Source organism: Penicillium griseofulvum (assembly GCF_001561935.1).
Source record: "Penicillium griseofulvum strain PG3 chromosome Unknown contig_79, whole genome shotgun sequence".
Taxonomy (NCBI): domain Eukaryota; kingdom Fungi; phylum Ascomycota; class Eurotiomycetes; order Eurotiales; family Aspergillaceae; genus Penicillium; species Penicillium griseofulvum.
The window spans coordinates 1,794,281-1,812,777 of NW_024467420.1; the positions used below are offsets into that span (position 1 = coordinate 1,794,281).

At 47.3% G+C, this 18,497-nt stretch overlaps 5 protein-coding genes across 5 annotated transcripts; 2 read left to right on the forward strand and 3 right to left on the reverse strand.

Moving 5' to 3' along the window:
* Positions 1 to 1,288: 1,288 nt before the first annotated feature.
* glcA (type 1 serine/threonine-protein phosphatase catalytic subunit GLC7) lies at positions 1,289 to 2,535 on the forward strand (the record flags this gene model as incomplete). Its single annotated transcript, XM_040788286.1, has 4 exons — positions 1,289 to 1,465; positions 1,538 to 1,939; positions 2,066 to 2,365; positions 2,440 to 2,535. 4 exons carry the CDS (start codon positions 1,289 to 1,291, stop codon positions 2,533 to 2,535), a joined length of 975 nt encoding a protein of 324 aa, XP_040652058.1.
* Positions 2,536 to 3,724: 1,189 nt separating this feature from the next.
* Positions 3,725 to 5,176, reverse strand: sar1 (Arf family GTPase SAR1; the record flags this gene model as incomplete). Its single annotated transcript, XM_040788287.1, has 5 exons — positions 3,725 to 3,942; positions 4,099 to 4,398; positions 4,517 to 4,622; positions 4,808 to 4,911; positions 5,158 to 5,176. The coding sequence occupies 5 exons, from the start codon at positions 5,174 to 5,176 to the stop codon at positions 3,725 to 3,727; spliced, it is 747 nt and encodes a 248-aa protein (XP_040652059.1).
* An 821-nt stretch (positions 5,177 to 5,997) lies between these two features.
* On the reverse strand, positions 5,998 to 8,175 carry PGRI_005750 (DUF2457 domain-containing protein; the record flags this gene model as incomplete). Its single annotated transcript, XM_040788288.1, has 1 exon — positions 5,998 to 8,175. One exon carries the CDS (start codon positions 8,173 to 8,175, stop codon positions 5,998 to 6,000), a length of 2,178 nt encoding a protein of 725 aa, XP_040652060.1.
* A 7,282-nt stretch (positions 8,176 to 15,457) lies between these two features.
* PGRI_005760 (alpha/beta fold hydrolase) lies at positions 15,458 to 16,669 on the forward strand (the record flags this gene model as incomplete). The annotated part of the gene is made up of 3 exons (XM_040788289.1): positions 15,458 to 15,720; positions 15,775 to 15,977; positions 16,041 to 16,669. 3 exons carry the CDS (start codon positions 15,458 to 15,460, stop codon positions 16,667 to 16,669), a joined length of 1,095 nt encoding a protein of 364 aa, XP_040652061.1.
* Positions 16,670 to 17,190: 521 nt separating this feature from the next.
* PGRI_005770 (uncharacterized protein) lies at positions 17,191 to 17,457 on the reverse strand (the record flags this gene model as incomplete). Its single annotated transcript, XM_040788290.1, has 1 exon — positions 17,191 to 17,457. The coding sequence occupies one exon, from the start codon at positions 17,455 to 17,457 to the stop codon at positions 17,191 to 17,193; it is 267 nt and encodes an 88-aa protein (XP_040652062.1).
* Between the last annotated feature and the right edge of the window lie 1,040 nt (positions 17,458 to 18,497).

The window sequence follows — 18,497 nt, forward strand, 5'->3', positions numbered from 1 at the left end:
CATTGTTTTCGGCGTTGGATGACTTACGAGACATGGTGGGTTGGATGTATGAACTATTTACGGCCTCTGCTTTTTTTTTCATTGTTCAATGTCTCCATTTCCTTTTTCCCCCAAAACGGATCCTACGATGGCCCTTGTTTTTTGGGCGTGGTCTGGGAAGGCACAGTGAAAGACATTTGTTTTTTTGGTTCTAGCGTGTACTTTATGACTCTGATTTCGGGCATGTTGGCGTTGGAAGGAATCTTTTTTGACTTGTTTAATTCCCCTCTTGTTGGTTTTGTCAATTTATGATGCTGCAGAGTATTGTATAAGACCAGGGCTTATAGCTCATTTGAGAAAAATGCCAATTATTTTTTTGGAGAGATTCGTATAAACCTCTATACAAAGACATTATAGATTCACTATAAATGTACTAGATCAGCATCTATGCTTGGACCCTTTGGCGTCAAGAGGTCTCGACCCTACAACCCCTCTATGCAAAAGAAAACAGTCAAAGCGTTTTGTAACACAGAACAGATAGAATAATAGAATAGAATATGAAATAATATAATAATAGAGAATATAAATAGATAGAGAATATAAGGAAAGTAAGGAAAAGTAGGGCGGGAAGATCAAACATGGGCAAACACAAGGGGAACTCTTCCCGCTGAAAAAAGATATTCTTCTCTCTCTCTTCTCTCCCATCAACGTTTTTCTCGATTTGAAAGATTTAAACTGGACTAAGAATCTTTTCTTTTGAAATTTTCTTCGACACCTCGATTCCTTCACGATTCTTTTCAACCCAGTCCTTCGCTCAGCCTTTATCTTGCGAGGCGTCTAGAAGCCCATTCTCTTCGATAACGTGCGCGTACACAACTCGGATAGGCACCACCGTCCACATCCGTCTGGCATCTCTGCCAGAACTGTTTTTTCCCTTCTCCTTTCCCGCGGCCGTTGGGGCCCTTCTATAGATCTATTTGATCTTGAAATATTCTGTTTGGTAGGTCTCTCAGTTCTTTTCGCTCCGCTCCTCCCCGACCGCCCAAAGGGGGAGAAAACTCAGCGAAAAAAAATCTCGAGCGCGTTCTTCAATTTCGCCTCACTGTGGAACTTGAACTGCAAACTCGACTTCATCTTAATCTGCGAAGTGTTAACAACTTGTTTTTTTCCAGTAACAGGACATAGTCGCTGCGTCATCAAACCTCTGTTATTCCAACCCGATCGCTCCGGAAGTCTCTCTTCCACCCTTCGTTTCTCTTTCTCATTTTTTTCTCCTTCTTTCGTGTTTTTTCGTTAGACATTATTCGCCATGGCCGATCAAGAAGTGGATCTGGACTCGATTATCGACAGGCTCTTGGAGGTGAGGGGTAGCCGCCCTGGCAAGCAGGTTCAGCTGCTCGAAGCAGAAATCCGTTTCCTCTGCACCAAGGCTCGCGAGATCTTCATTTCTCAGCCCATTCTTCTCGAACTCGAAGCGCCCATCAAGGTAAGTTTTTTTATGTCGGAAAGGTCCCCTCGAGTCGGAATCGGCCTCCGTCTAACATGCAGGTCTCGCTAGATTTGCGGTGATATCCACGGTCAATACTATGATCTCCTGCGTCTCTTCGAATACGGCGGTTTCCCTCCGGAGGCCAACTACCTCTTCCTCGGTGACTACGTCGACCGTGGCAAGCAGTCTCTCGAGACTATTTGCCTCCTTCTCGCGTACAAGATCAAGTACCCCGAGAACTTCTTCATTCTGCGTGGAAACCACGAGTGTGCCTCGATCAACCGTATTTACGGTTTCTACGATGAGTGCAAGCGCCGATACAACATCAAGCTGTGGAAGACTTTCACCGACTGCTTCAACTGCCTTCCTATTGCCGCCATCATTGATGAAAAGATCTTCACCATGCACGGTGGTCTGAGCCCCGACCTCAACTCCATGGAGCAAATCCGCCGTGTCATGCGTCCCACGGATGTAAGTTTCTCTCCTCCCCATTTCACCCCTCTCTGGTGGATATGGTTCTCTATTGGCAGCGCGAAGAAAAAGTGACAGAGTGGGGGTGGGCTCGTGGCTGAAGGCCAACATCGCTGACTGAAATAGATTCCCGACTGTGGTCTTCTGTGCGATCTCCTATGGTCCGACCCCGATAAGGATATCACCGGTTGGAGCGAAAACGACCGAGGTGTCTCATTCACATTTGGCCCCGACGTAGTCTCGCGCTTCCTTCAAAAACACGATATGGATCTGATCTGCCGTGCACACCAAGTTGTTGAGGATGGATACGAATTCTTCTCTAAGCGCCAGTTGGTTACACTATTTAGTGCGCCCAACTACTGTGGTGAATTCGATAATGCCGGTGCAATGATGAGCGTAGACGAGAGTCTGCTCTGCTCCTTCCAGGTGAGTTATTACAACTCTCAAGTCTCGAATATTTTCGATCATTTTCTAACCTACTTTTTTCTCCTTCTTGATAGATCTTGAAACCAGCCGAGAAAAAGCAAAAGTACGTTTACGGTGGCATGAGCGCCGGCGGCCCCGTCACTCCTCCGCGAAAGCAAAAGAAGAAATAAAAGAATCAATACGAGCTTCCCCATGTGCAGCAGGTTCGGGCGGAGATAAGCCTTTCACAAATCTCTTTAACAGCGCCCTCACGACATTCTCCCCACAATCCCCGCGAGTCCTCCCCCCGGATCCACGAAAACGATGAACGACCGAGGAACCCCTCCGCAGCCAGGGCAGCCCCGATATTCCTCAACTCCCACCCCGATAATATCACAGCTTCATTCTCAACTCCTCCCGGGCTCTCTCTCATGCGACATGCGATACAAAAAACAGTCACATCATTTCCTGGCCCGTGCAACCCCTACTTCCGGAGCGGAGTTCAAATGCTTTGTTTCTCGACTCTGTTTCTGTTTCTGTTCTAACCATCTGGACTGGAATGTTTTTTTTCTCCCCCTTTCGGCATCCTGGGAACGGGGAAGGGAAACTGGTTATCTTTTTTTCTTTTTTTTTCTTACTTCTTATTGTCCTGTTCCTTGACCGCATGTGTTGTTGTTTTCTTATCGAATCATATTCGTCTTTCGAATCTTTTTCTAGTTCGATACGTACAAGGTAGTAGTATTCTCTGTCCTGCATCGTATATGGGTTTGGAATAGGAGTCTGATGCTGGCAGTGTGTGGTTTCGGGGTCTAGATTGTTTTTGTTATATCTGTAAGAATCTTGAGTTTAGGTAGGTTATATTTTCTATTTTTAGGTTAATGAAGTTCAATCGCATTTATACTCGGACTAATAGATTCATACTTGAAGGTAATTGTCTGTCTTTACTAGTCCTATAGCCACGGTGGAGGAATAACCGTGGACTAGTTTCATTGTATGAGAGATGATCAGCCATAGATTTTTTGATATCTTAAATTTAGTCCATTCCATACACACAACAACCAACTAGACAATAATTTGCATGATATACCTGCCAATTGAATGCCATTGTTCCCAAAAAAGAATCCAATCTACCAAAGCTGGTTGCACTGAAGACCTCTGAGTAGCAAATATAAGCCATGTGATATGATCACTGAAACTGGAACGAAATTCGTAGGCAACACATCCATATGCTTTATACCAAGAAAGAAGAGATAAATTCAAGTCTTTGGACTATAGTATCCAGGAAAAACCAGCTAGCTAGCTCGAAAAAAGCGCAGAAAGAAGCAAGGATTGAACAAACATGACAAGATGAGCGCGGTACAGCGTTGTCGAGTGACGCATTCAAGACGTACAGGTACGTCCGGGAGTAAATATGATTGGGTTTGTGGGAGGGGTATGGGACTGGGTGTTCAGGTGTAGAGCAATGTTGAAGTGAGCCAAAGGCGACGCCAAAACCAAAGCCATTTTCGTTTCATTTGGACTCTTGCTCAAGTGAATGAATATGGATTTTGCGTTGATGGGTGAGAGAGGGAGATCGGTGTCGGGGAACAGGTAGGACTCTGTTTAAACATATTGGGACAACCATCTGATACCCTCGCCGTATCCTGTGAAAGAGAAAAAAAAATTAGTTAAAATTGTTTCAATGTGTGGCTTAGCCACGGCTCCCAAATTCCATTGTATATCCAATGCTGAGGGTTGGGATTGACGAAACTCACCCTGTCTCATAACAACACTGCACATGAACACCTCGATAGGACGGATACCCTCGAGAGGGACCTTGCCCTTACCAGTGGTCTGGTAGAGACCGAGCTGGTGGCGCAGCTCGTCCTCGCTGACAGCGTCGGGGTGATCGATCTTGTTTCCGAGAACGAGGAAGGGAACCTTAGAAAGCTCCTCCATGGCGAGGAGAGCGTCGAGCTCAGCCTTGGATTCGGGGAAGCGCTCGTAATCCTTGGCATCAACCAAGAAGACGATTCCGCTCACTTCGGGGAAGTAATCCTTCCAGAGACGGCGGGCTGAACGGAGAGGTAGATTCGTTAGTTATGTTTGATCTCAAGATTCACTGTGGAGGGGTGTTATGTTGCTTGGCACTATGCTTGCGCAACACGGTTCCCCATCGAGAGCGTCACTCACCCTGCTGGTGACCACCGAGATCGAAGGTCGTGAAGCGGTTGTTGCCGATGGCCAACTCCTCGGAGGTGGGGTGTGCGGTAGGTTGCAGGACGGCGACACGGTCGTTCTGTTAGATGCCACTATCAGCAAACAAGCCCATAAAATGCCCAGTCTTCATATCTCTCCCATGCTATATCAAAGCCCCAAAATCTGTGCACAACGAGCGCAACCAGAATCCAGCCTTGTACCCAGCGGAATTGGACATCAAAGGGTCGGGTCTTGTCATTTCCAAACGCCAAACGCTCAACTCACCTTCAACATGTGCAGCAGGGTGGTCTTGCCAGCATTGTCCAGACCGAGGAACAGGAGCTTCGCGTGCTTATTGAGGAGACCAAGCGAGGCCAGGACATCGTAGACTATAGGACAAAGAAGCGAATCAGCAAATTGTACCTTGCACCTCGATATGCACATCTCGATCACAAACAGCTGGTACCGCGGGACAGCCGTCGCATGAGTCAATCTCGGAGCCGGAATGAACAAAATGTTCAGTTCTGATGCAGCTAGACTGTCCGGAGAGATATCTTATCCTCTCTTTCTGTGTTTGAGATCGGCCCCGGACAGTGACCGCAGGTGATCGGTTGTGGTATCGGGAGGGTACTTACACCAGTTGACGATCCACATGGTGAAGGGTCGGAGTCAGGAAGTATTGTAGAAAAGGGTGAGCAGGTATCACAGATTATCAGTGACAAGCTGATTGGGGAGAGGTGGATGGACGGGGGTGGAAGAGATAGAAGCAAAGAAGACAGGTTTGATGTTGTGTTCGGGGATCAGGTTTGATGCCTCAGGCAGGAAGACGGAATCTTCGCGCGATAAGCTCCGGGGGACTTTGGGGGGAAAGATGGGCTGATTTGGGTAAGTTGGGTATAGACAGCTTTGTAGATTTGTGATTTGTTGGAGGATATTGATCATAATTGCGTACTTCTGTCTTGTTCAATCGTGGCAAAGACTTGCCACTATTTGACCTTAGTATTACTATTGCAGTCTACTATAGGAAAAGGTTCATCTAAAATATTTCATATTCACTCCCATCAAACTGATGGATCTCTTTATTCACAATGCAGAAAAGCCAGATATGGGTATATGCACCGCAGCCATGCAAGACAACAAAGGAAAGCGACCTCCAACAAGTCCTTAGGACCGCAGTATAGGAAAAGAGGGAAAAGAAAGGATATAGATATACTTCCGACAGAAAATGCAAAGAAAGAGCCACCTCCGTGTAGAAATTATTGAAGCAAAAGGGAAAAGGGATAAGGGTAAAGAAACCATTCATGTGGACAACACAAAGTCGGCTAATATGTGTAAGAAAGCGAAAGGCACTCGGATCGCTAACCGAGCAGGGTAAGACCCCGAAACCAAAAATGTGACAAAAAGTAGGTATGTACAGGTAAAAAAAAACGGAGGGGTGAAACTTTTTCATACAAGTTCCATGTAGGTAGGGACACCTAAACGGATAGGACGAGCTGGGCGTCTTGACCGACGCCGTAAGCTCTGCACCTCTCAGCAACTTCGAGGCCAAGCTCCTTCATCCGTTCGGCTCCATGGCCTGGAACAGGCCGTTTGCCCATCTGCTCTTTGGCAGCTTTGCGGCAATGTTGACGCCAGAACTTTTCTTTGCGTTTCTGACGCTTTTTCTCGAGCCCCTCGACAATGTCGACTGGGCCACGAGTGTGTAGCTCACGGGTACGTGAGTGTGAACGTTCATCCTCTGGTGACTCGGAGAATGGCGGGATACCTTGCCAACGGTGATCTTTGTCCAGGCCGGCAAAGAAAGGATTGGGAACGCGGGGAACTGATTTGGTACGGACGAGGGGCCGGCGCTGAACCAGGTGGCTGATATTGAGACCTTCGGGAGACTCAACAATGTGCATCTCCTCGGTAAATTGCCACCTTGATGGGGTGGGCGACTTCGCTCGTATGCGTGGGGGCGGGGACTTGAGGCGCTTGGGAGAGGTGCGGCCAGTGCGACGGGGTGGTGGGGACATCAAACGCCTAGGAGAGCGGAGGGGTGATTGCTTGCGGGCTTCGCCCTCTGGCCGTCCTCGGGTAAACTCATCGCGGCGGCCTGTGGCGGAGGGCACACTGGAAACCTCTTTCTCAGATGGTTCGATGTCTTCGTCGTCCTCCGGATCGCTGGTGGGGAAGCTGGGGTCGATATCCTGCGGGATGACGATTTGTTTTAGACGACGCCGTTCTTCGAGGCAATTTTTGTAGGCAAGTTCGAGAGGACGATCCTCGTCGAGAGTTCCACAGACAAAGTCGGTACTATCAGGAAGGTTCGGGCTCCTCGGACGAATATTGATGCTCTTGGGGGTCTTCGAAGCGCGACGGGCACCGGTCCTTTGCACAGGGGCTGGAAGCCAGTTCAAGTGATCATCCGTCATTGAGTCGAAAGATGTGTTCGAAGCGCGGCGTTCCATGGTCGAGGGGCGTGTATCGATTGGCTGACTGGTGGGTTCTGGGACATGGTGTGATGATCCCCAAAACTCAATGTCGTCGCCATCTTCGTCGCTTTCGTCCGACTCGGCAAAGCCAGCCTCGTTGTCCGATTCGTTACCATCGTCAGAAGAGAAGTCGTGCACAGTCGAGTCGTCGTCAGGGAGGTCATCCATATCATCCTCCTCCTCCAATGCCTCTTCTTCTGCCTGCTCACCGAGTCGTCGGATGGCCATTTCTTTCTTCATGCAGTCATTCAGAGTAATCTTTTGCGTATAATCGGCATCCCTGTTCACCCATTCATCATCTTCGTCCATAGAGCTAGCAAACTCGTGGAACCGAGTGGCTTCGGATTCCTCGAACTTTCCCAGTCCACTGGTCGGGACACCCTTGTGATCTGCAGACGCAGAGACAGCCTCCTTGGAAACCTGCTTTGGGGTTTCCTCCAAGGAGGGAGATGCTCTACGTGCAACAGGTGCAGGGGAGCCACGGCATCGCGGCCGGACGGAGGGTTTGCGTGGAGGAGATCGTTCTCTCTCGTTAACAGTCTCCCGTCCAGGGCACGCGAAAGTGAGTGTTGTTTTGCGCTTGAGCTGAATCACGGGTTCCTCCGTGGGAAGCTCCTGCGGTGCTTGGGCCTTGGGTGGGAGTTCCTGTGACGCAGCGGGCGAGATCGGAGAATCTCGCTCATTCTTGTCATCAGATTTACGACCACATGCAAAACTAATGCATCTTTTGCGGCCAAGGTTAGCTTCAACAGAAGTTTCACTGGCATCAGCGACCTTCAATTTAGGGGTCGAGTTCTTCTTTCCCATCAACGCAGCATTTCTCATCATCTGAGGTGGTAAAGGCGGGCTGGGAGTATTAGACAAAGATGGACTTGTGAGGCCGCCGTCGCTGGTCAACTCGGCCGTCGAAACTCCACTGATGTTGCTATGAGGGTAGGATCGGTACATATAGGAGTCGTAGTGGGGGGCGTGTGGATCGGTTGGGGACATCTCCGGGCTGCTCCTTAGCGCGCGAGTGAGCAGTGATTCCTTGCGGTCCACCGCCGGGCGAGCAAGGACGATCTGGTCGGAATTCATTCGGGTGGCGTGCATGACGTGTTCAGGGGGTTCGTCGACGTCCTCGGCCAAGTCAGCCTCATCGTTAGTCGGCTTGGTAGATGAGTTCGATGACATGAGCATCTTCAATAGGTTATGAAAAGAGAACATTCTTTCTCCGCCATGAGACTGTGCCATGATTCGAAAAAAGGGTTCGCGGTATAGTTTCAAGGTATAAAGAGGAGGATGAGGGTGAGGCAAGTGGCGTAGGATCGAGTTGAAGGCGAGGTTAGGACGTTGCTTGAAAGATATTAAGTCTTTCAATGAATGCTGTCTTGATATCGATCAATGTTTAAATCGATCGACCATGAAGGCAGAACAAGATGTCCCAAGCGAGGACGATTGTCATGATATAAACCGCATGACTAGGGGGATTCGAGACGAAGGAGTATATTCGCCAAGATCGATAATTGTGCCTAAGAATGGCAACTCAATGTTGAGCTGGAGAATAGATCTTCTCGAATACCTCCAGGTTTCGAAGGCCCGTGCTTTTTTAGAGGGATCGAGATAAAGGAAAAAAGCAAGTTCAGGAATGTCGAGGTCGAAAAATGAAGAGATTATAAAGAGTAAAAGAAAGAAAGGGAAATTCGGGGAAAAGGTTGACAATAACAGAATAAGAAGACTCGCGCATAGAAGTGCAGGGGTCAATGTCTTGGAGGGGGGAAGAGAGAGTGGGAGTGACGATACGGCAGCTCGGCACTGTCGTTTTCGGACTAGTTCGGTCTTTTTTAATTTTTCTTTTCCCACGTTTTGTTTAAATTTTCAATTTTCCGTCTTTTTGGTAATTTTTAGTAATTTTAGTAATTTCCCTAACCTTTTTGGATTTCCTGTTTTTTTTTCTTGCTTTTTTTTTTTTTTTTTCAACTACTCCGTAACGATCCCCAACAACCCCAAAGACCCCCATTCTCTTCGAATTACCTTACGGTCACCCGTTTTATCTTTACAACCATAGGGCCATATTGGACAGCCCTGAGCCCTGGAGATGACATTTCACTGACTAAGAAAATATGCCTTGCCACTTTTACATTTGACCTTCTCCAAAGTACATAGTTACATCTATATTTCTATGTTCTATATTGCTAACGTTCTTCTCTTCTCTATTATAAATTGTTGATCAATATTTCTATATATTATGTTTAGATGCATTGTTTCAAAAAGAAACTAAATGTAGCATAAAGTCGTTCAATTTCAAGTGGACCATCGAGTTGAACTTGCTATGAGGGATTTTGTGCTGAGACTAAACCCGTTTCAGGGACCTTTTTCTCTGTTGAAAACCCCCCGTTAAACCTGACCTCTCTTAATACTTTCCGTGATTGTGTGAATCCACTTGCCAACGCAATGGTAAAAATTCGGATCTTAATATCTCTTCACCGTATATCGTAGTTCCATAGTATATCGTAGACCTCTTAGTAATTGTTCTATCCGTATTGGTATGGTCATATTCCAGGCACAGAAGTCATTCCCATACAATCGATAAAAAAGAAATGACTTCCCGATTGGGATTGAACGCTACTGAGCCGTCAGCCTTGGCCGACTTTGCCCCTAGAGCTAACGGGGTTAAACACCTTCAATTCTCTTACTCGACCGAAACTCGTAATAACAATGATAACTGAAACTATAAACGCGCTGTACGCGCTTCGTGGTTTCTGCTTTCTATTATCTACAACAGGGCTCTTGGCGGTCTTCGCCGAGCCCTACAGTCATACCTGAATGCTTGGTATTGATTTCTCTTATTGATTTCTCTTCCCTTGCTCCTAATGCGGAAAGACTTCTCTCATCTGACGTAGAGTAACATGTAGTATATTAGTCATTTACTCGCCCTCGCATCTTGGCCTTACACAATTTCAAACTTCCATGACTCAAGTCTCTCGGAGCTTCTCGGGTACAGAAGTCTTGGGTAAATTGAATGTTGCATCTTGTACTATATACTCTACCCCGTACAGGTTTTGTACAGAAGTACAAAGTTGTATCCACTGACCTCCGAACTACACCCCAAAACGGACTCTTGGCTCTGCTCCTTCCCGGTAGATCAGTCTTGGTATACATAACACATAGCGCATAGAACAGGCTGTACCTCCAGTTATTTGTAGATAGAATTGATCATCTCTATTGGCTCTCATTGCAGTGCCAAGTCCAAAGGCAGTCATTTTTTCTCTAGGGATGCCAAGGTTCACTCTTCGCCAGCATGGCCTCCATTAACACTCCAAATTTAGACATTAGACATCAACTGCTTCGTCATTCAGAGGCGAAGCGTTCCATGATCGTCAAGTTGGGCATGCAATCGATCTACAGTACAGCTCACGGAGTATGTGTTTCAGCAGGTAACTTTGTTTCTCGTTATCTCGACTCCGTACCCAACTAATCACCGAGCCGAGAAAAAGCAAATCCCTCTCCAGGTCTAATGGCAGATAGACAAGCACACCTGGGTAACCTGCATCGAAGCTTACGAAGACTCGCTGGGCATGTTGAAAGAAAAGCGGTCAGCCATCAGCCCTAGATCGGCTGACCGGGCAAGATTTTCCCTGCGCAAGCCCGACTCCAAAATATACATAATCCGGACAATAAAAAACTCGCAGAAACGAAAAAAACCCGAGAACTCCACCAGTGACCAAAAAGCCCCCAAGGCTGAGATTCACACTGGTTCGTGGAGATATGCACGACTGCAGCCACGACCCCCTCGGGTCATGAACTCCCCGTTTAAATCGGGACAAGCTTCGAGAATCCGAGGAGATCCCCCCACAGTCTATCTGTGCGAGCAGGCATACCCCCTGTAGACACAGCCCAAGCTCACTAGATTTGCATGCTCTCAAACCTTTGACCATGGAAAAAAAAGTTGAGTTTGGAATTTGTGGAAGAAGCTTGTTAGCAACGCAACGGGTTTGCGGACATTACCCGGGCAAGATAAGGTAAGTTCATCTTGCTTGCAATTTGCCCTCAATCGTGGTATTATTTTTTTCTTCAAATTTTTTATTTTGCTTTGTTTCTTTGTTTTATGTCTTACGTACCCAGTACATAGTACGGACAAAGAGGATTGTCTACGGACGAGCGGCGATCTTGCATACAGGGCGATTCGCTGTATCTTACCTCTTCAGTTTCCCAAAAAGGCGAACGCAGCCGGGGCGTGAAACCCGTTTTGAAACTACATCGTATCCAAAACTGTACAACGATACGAATGTACCTAATGTCACTGTCAACGTCCGCCGTACTCCGTACAGACGTGCAGGACAAAAGTTCCCGCGCTGACAGCGACATCGCAGGCTAAAATAGAACGTTCCCTTGGCCACCCCTCACTCCTTAGGACTTGAGCTTGGCTCTCTCCGCACGAAGACGGGAGAGGGAAATTGTCGTGGGATCCAATCTTGGGCGGCAATTCACGCCAGATGGTTGGGATTGTGTAATGGGCCAAGAAGACCCCCTCCTGATCGGAGAACTTCTCCCAGTGGAGTCGAAGGAAAAGTTTGTGGGACGGGAGATTCTATACCTCGAGGACATGGTTTGATGTGAAGGCCTATGGAGTACGGAGTATAGTAGCGTCGTGTTCGTGGCACGATGAAGTGGAATTCACTCAATTGACGATCAGCGATCCGCTAGAACAATTACCCCAAGTCCCCAATTGTAAATGTTTAGCGCAATAAGGTGTGAACTGTGCATAGGACACGGATCTCCGAGGATAGCACGGGAGAATAAACCCCAAATACATATTGACCGGAAACACAACCGGGAAAGAGTGGAGTTCAAGAATTGAATACGATTGGTCAGATGCAAATGTATGCGCGATAGGCGGGACGGGTAAATTGAAATAATCCGATTTCCACTGTACAGATTGTACTATGTATGAGGCATTTTCATTTTCGACTACTGCACAGCGCCAGATGCAGTTATGTGAGAACGTTTTATGTTTATATTGCTAAAATTGACTTTGGATATTTTTGTACACTCTGCTTCCAGTCTCCTGATTTGGAAATAGGGCCCTCCTCTTTTTACTATACAGCAATGTGTGATCTTGGCAGATATTTCCCCCAATTCCCCTCCAGGTTTCACGGAATAGAGACAATGTACAACGACTATAGAGTACCCCGTCCACTTCAGTACTAATAAATCAGATACCAATTGCTGGTCTGTGCAGAATACATCTCCAGTTTGGACCCGTTAGGGCCGTTAGGTCCTGATACCCCCGATAACCCTAACCCCAGGTCTTCACCACAAACAATCGACTGCCAAGTCGGATTCGGACGCTAAGTTCACTTCATACTTCACACTGGGAACACCAATTCCATTGAGCACATCTCCCCCGAGGAACGTGACAGCCTAAAGATCAGCCTCATGACCTTTCCGCCAAGATAAACTAGGGGGTTCACAAAATCTGTTCAACAAGACAGGTAGAACAGACAGATCAATGATCTACCCGGCAGTGCAGAGTGCAAGGAGCTGGCCAGTTACTCTGGGCCTCACCGGAGGAATGCTTGGCGACAGCGCGTGATGAAGCAAACTGCCAAGATCGAGGCATTGAATCTTCAGAATGCGCCCGGTACGACTTGGGGTGTCGTATGGAACCGTTATGGAAAACGATCAGACTTTCCGGGGTGACAATACGGGGTAGCAAGAGCAAGGAGAAGGGGGGGAAAGGGCCTAGTTCTCCACAAAGGGGGTTCAGCTTTAATGATTCTATTTGCGATACACCCCCTTTCTTGAAGAGATCTTGGCACTAAACCCCTTCGATAACTATACGCTACATGATAGGATTCCCTCTCGATGCCAAGCACTGTGCAACGCAGAGCGAATTCTCAAAAACGAGCTCATCCTTGTCTTACAGCGGTTATCGAGATGGGGGAATGGCCTTGCCAAGGGCGATCATGGCGATCATCCTGATACCATGAACATACATGAATAGAGTCTTGGCACCGCTGCTATTTGCATTCTATTGTTTGTGCCAAGAGGTCGCACCAGCGCTGAGTTAGGGGGTTACAGTGGCAGTGCTCGTTGGCTCGGGATCGACGGGCGACAGGGCTTAGACTTTTGACTCGGTCCGGTCCGATTGAGATCTATTGAAAGCCTGTTTATGCACTATTACCTGGGTTATTTAGGTGCCTAGGAGTATGTTGACTCGAATCTTCCCTTGGAGTGCATTGTACATGTACGATGTACACTTCACCGTTAGGAATAGGATGCGATCGACACTGTGGCGTCCCTTCATTTCTTCTATTGCAGATGAACTATTCAGAGACCTGCGTGAACAAATATAGCAACCTCTCATAGAGCAAGATATACACCTTGGCACACGCCACTCGAAAATATCGGCTCCTGCCATCGCCATAAGGGCTCATCCTTACAAATCCACGTCAGATGCGCCCGGGCTCTTCAGCCAAAGTCCGAGGCACACCGGGCATCCCGTTCCGAGATTTCTGACATTTCAGTTTCGGCGTATGTTGTACAACGTATCGCCACTGTCTAACAGAAGATTGGAAATCTTCTGGAAGTGTTTGATAATCCATCCCAACCCCGGGCCGATAAACCCGCAGAACATGGTTGGTCCTCGCATTTGATCATCGGGTGTCTGTGAACTTGCCAATGACAATTCAGTTCAGCATGGGAATCCCGTGCACGCTTCCAAGCACGGCATCGGATGCTGTCGGAAAAATAATCCTCGAGTCTGCAGACCGCGAAACGGAGAGGGTAGACTAGGAAACGGTCGCACCTGGTCAGCAGCCCGGGAGAACTAACATGACCATCTGATATTCCTCGAATTACAGTATCATAACGGTCGCATCTACAAGCCAAATGATCATGATGCAATTTGACTCATTTCGCGCATGACACAGCGATGATTATTGAAATTTTCTATATTCTATATGATATAGGCGGAATGATATCATTCTCAATAGGGCGCGACATGACACAGGCTGAAACACATTTCGGGCCATGCGAAGCAATATTAAATTCAGAACCGAAACTAAGCCTACAATATATTCCAATATATTGTATTCGGCATACACGGTGTACATCGTATATAGAGCGGCAAACGAAACGCCAGTTCCAGCGGTTTCAACCGTGTCCATCGCAATAACCCCAACCACAAAGCACCCAACCACGGAAATATGCGAAGATCACTGAAAGCGGGAGAGGATGGGTTATCAGTGGGAGTATGCTCGAGCGACAAAACCCGACCCTACGTAATCGCGCAAGAACCTCCAATATCCCGCCCAGTCATTCGCTCGGTCGCCAGCCAATCCCTGTACAATATGAGGCCCGTGTTAAGCTGGGGCCTTTTGAAGGCGATCTCAGTTGCCATAATACGACGGTGGTATTAAGCGATCTGTGGATAAGGCTGATATCATACCAGCGATGCCCTGTGTTTTACCATGGGTCCAGAAATGGGGCTTGAGCTTCTAACTTACTTCTAACCTACAATATACGTTTCAGGTGCTCATTTGACTATCCGAACCGGTGACATCACGAAGAGAGATCATGGCACGGTGATCGGACGCGTGGATTATTGCTATGGTAGCCGTGCTTCGACTGTGACCTGCACTAACGAACGTAAAGGAGTATACCTGTAGCCGATATCTCCAGACGCCACTTGCTAACTATCCATCCGGGTTACGGTTAAAATACAAAGTATATGCGCTGGTGTGAATTATCAAACTATTTCACGTATTTCCTTTTCATGTTATTGCATGTAAAACGAATTTACACTCTCGAACAAATTCCTTTAGCACTAATTAGTGGCTAAGTATGCGTCATCGACCTGCCCGTTCCTGGATTTTATACTGTATAACATGAGTCATGCATGCGCCTCTCTATACACCCCGGGGAAATTAGATTCCGTGTCTAAGTGGGATATCTCTTTGAAATATCAGTTTGTATCATAGCAGGAATAGTCAACTTAAGGACGACTATATGTGCATCCCAGTCAGTAGTACACCCCGCCCTTCATTACCAATATATAGGAGCAAAAGAAACAGAGCTAATATCAGGACACTCTTACAGAAGTTAGTGTTAACAGATCTAAAGAGATGAGTCAGATGGTATGAAGCGAAGCTTAGAATCAATGCTTCGTGCAAGTGGATATATCCATGAGGCTGAGAGGGAACCCCCACTTCCGTCTCTCAGCCAGCTGGAGGCTCCTTTGGATATTTTATGGCATGGTGTATATTAAATACTAACATAAAGGGCTAGTAGATCCTATTCAGGTAATTTGGACATATTAAACAGGGAAAATGGTCGAAACATAATCATCGGTCTTATCTAGGCCGCCACGTTTAAACCTACACTTTCAGAGATGCCTATTCTCTTTCTCAATACGAGGTGAAAATCCTTCGTCTTCCCTATCTCCAACCACCTTTCTTTCCATTTGATTATCTTAGCGATGGAATACGACCCAAAATCCCCCCGCTCGTTTGCTGCTTCTTATGTCTCTAACTCCCGCTTCCACCGCTCCCTGACCATTGAGTCAACTCCAACCCATGGCCCTCTCAATGTGACTTACGGCGATTATGGCCGCGAGTCCGATGAGAACGGAACTACTCCGACAGTCCTATTTATGCCGGGTATGTTTTCATCCCGGTACATCGGACTCTGTCTACACACGATTGCCGAGAAATGGGGTGTGCGCGTTTTAGTTGTTGATCGGTAGGTGTACCCCTGCCCTCTTATATATATAAAACTAAGATCAAGTGCATGTAGTCCCGGAATGGGGAATTTCACCGAAGTGCCGCTGGCGCAGCGAGTGTCCATCTGGATTGAGACCGTCCCAAGGCTGTTGGCACATCTAGGCATCCGACATGTCTCGTTAGCATCTCATAGTGCTGGCACTATTTATCTGCTTAATACCCTGTATTACTGTAGGGATATTTTGTATCCCGAGAAACCAATGGTCTCCTTACTAGGTATGTCGTATTTCCTGTACATCATTCTGTCCTTTATACATTGTGGTCTAACCTCATGAATAGCACCGTGGGTTGACCCTGCCAAGTCAGGCTGTACATCCATGAAAATGGCCCAATACATACCTACCCCAGCTTTCAAGCTCTGGCATCATATCCCACGTCTCTTTGTGGCCAGGGATGGGTCTGCAACAGCTAAGAGTGGAGCAATGATCGCCAATCTTACTGCCTCTTTTCCCTCAAGCAGCGGTGATGAGCAGGCAAAGAATCGACTCTATATCTCGCAGAACTACGGACTAGATATAGACCAGCAGAAGGAGATAGACTCTTCGATGATGCAGGGTATGTTCGCGGAGAACACGGTTGGCTCTAATAGTGAGGCGCTGCAGTGCCTACGGAAGGAGCCTAACACATGGGGTAAATGTGAAGACTATGAGGTCTTTGTGCGTGAGTTGGTAGAACGCGAAAGAGGACGAGAGGGAGTGCCGTTGAAAGTTCAGATATACTTTGGTGAGACGGATAGCATGATTGGCAAGAAGGGTCAGGCTTATGTTGAGAGCTGTTGGCAGACGGCTCATGTGGACTCGGGGGGTGCAATTGAATTCGATTCGAGGGTAGTGTCTGGCACCGACCATGATACTATAGTGCCGTCTGCGGAAGTGTGGGAGACTATTTTTAAGAAAATGGTGGCTTAGTAGTTCTCGAAATAGAATTGGCTCGACCTAAGACCTGGCGCATATGCATATGTAGCAATAGACCAGATCAAACAATTCGATATTCTAATTCTGGTGGGCCTCAATTCCTTCCACCCTCTTCACTTGCACGAAGTACGACAGCCAAGGCTAATTGGCAAAGTATTGCACGTCCTTCTCCTCATAGATCAAATATGGTCCATATTTGTGAATGCGCAGAAACTCTTGTTTATCGAAATGCGTTTGTTTGTCACCCTTCATATGCTGTCTATACCCATCCGTGTCAACAGCGTTGAGAATGTACATCTCGGTTCCATTCTGACATACCGGCGTATATGTATATGTAGCTGACATGTATACTATACGAGCCTCCCACTAGCAGCGGATGAGACGCTGTCACTATATTACGGGGATGTCAAAAGGCTAGCTGCACAAAGCCATGATATATTGATGCATGGATGGCGCTCCAAAACTAACTAGATACATATATACAAAACAAAACTTAATAAATCATGGCCAACAGCTTATTTCCAGTTCCCAGCATCCTCCGCTCCCTCGGCCACCCGTTTGCCCCCATTCTCAAGACCTGAGCTTGCACTACCCAGCGCATTCCCAATCGGCTCGCCAGCACTCCCCGTCGCGCCTGTGATGGTATCGCCAATGCCTCGCCCGGCAGTTCCTACCACTCCGCCCACTGTGCGAGTGACACCACCGACTGTATTTCCAAGTGTGGATGTGACGAATTTGGCAGCTCCAGTTACGCCTTTGTCTTGGTTGTTTTCGAACGGCATGATGGTTTGGATTTTGTGGTGGATTTAAGAAGATTTAGACAGGGGTTCTTCGGTTTTGCAATGAACGTAAGAGGACGAGGTATAGAGGTTTATAGATTGTGGTAATTGACTTGAGAAAAACAGGTGGCAGAAGGGCATTGTTATATTGGGGCGTGCACCCTATGACATCATTTTGGTGGCTTGGTGGCACGGGTGGCTGTATACAGGCAATATAGATAGATTGGTTTCTAATATATTCTAATGTCAATGACGGAGGAAAAGACATACCAACCACTGGGAACATGATGTCAAGTGTATCTTTCTAGTAGTATTCTCAAATATCCTTCCGAAATATCATTCTGTTTACATATCTCGTTAGTTTTATAGGTAGAAAAAGGCTTAATTATGAAATGAACTTTTCAATATATAACAACAAACAAAAGGAATTCGCTGACCGAAAAAATAATTTTGGGACAAACTCCCTGCCTGTCATAACGCGGTAGGGGTATCATTCAAAGGAAATAAGAGAATAAAATGACAAACGCAAGCAAGAATGAAAACAGAATGAAAAGAAAAGCTCTGTTAGAGGCGGCGAATGCCTCGGCGGCCAGAATTGTGCTGGCTCTGGCGAACAGACGATCTCTGACCAGCAGATTTACGTCGATGCGTTTGTTCAGTCCGCTCCATCGGCTTCACCTGCTCTGTCTGCTCTCGCAGCTTACAGGCTTTGACACGGCGCCACCATCTAGTGATCACCTCATATGCCAACTTCACCCTAGCTGTGGGGATAGCACACGCGTACTTATTTCGTCTCTCGGTGAATGACCTCCATGCCCGTTGAATAACAATAGCGGAGAAGGCACGCTTCAAGGTGGAGGCCGCCCAAGCATTGTCAACCGGTGGTGAGTGTTCTATCTTTTTGGGGACTCTGACGACATTCCCTTGGGTTCTACCCAGAGCCACTCGCACTGGCTTTCGCCCTTCTTTGGGCTTGACTGTTCTGAGAGTAGCGTTTTGAACGGTTGGGCGGGCTATCTTGGACACCGGTGCATGATTTTTCG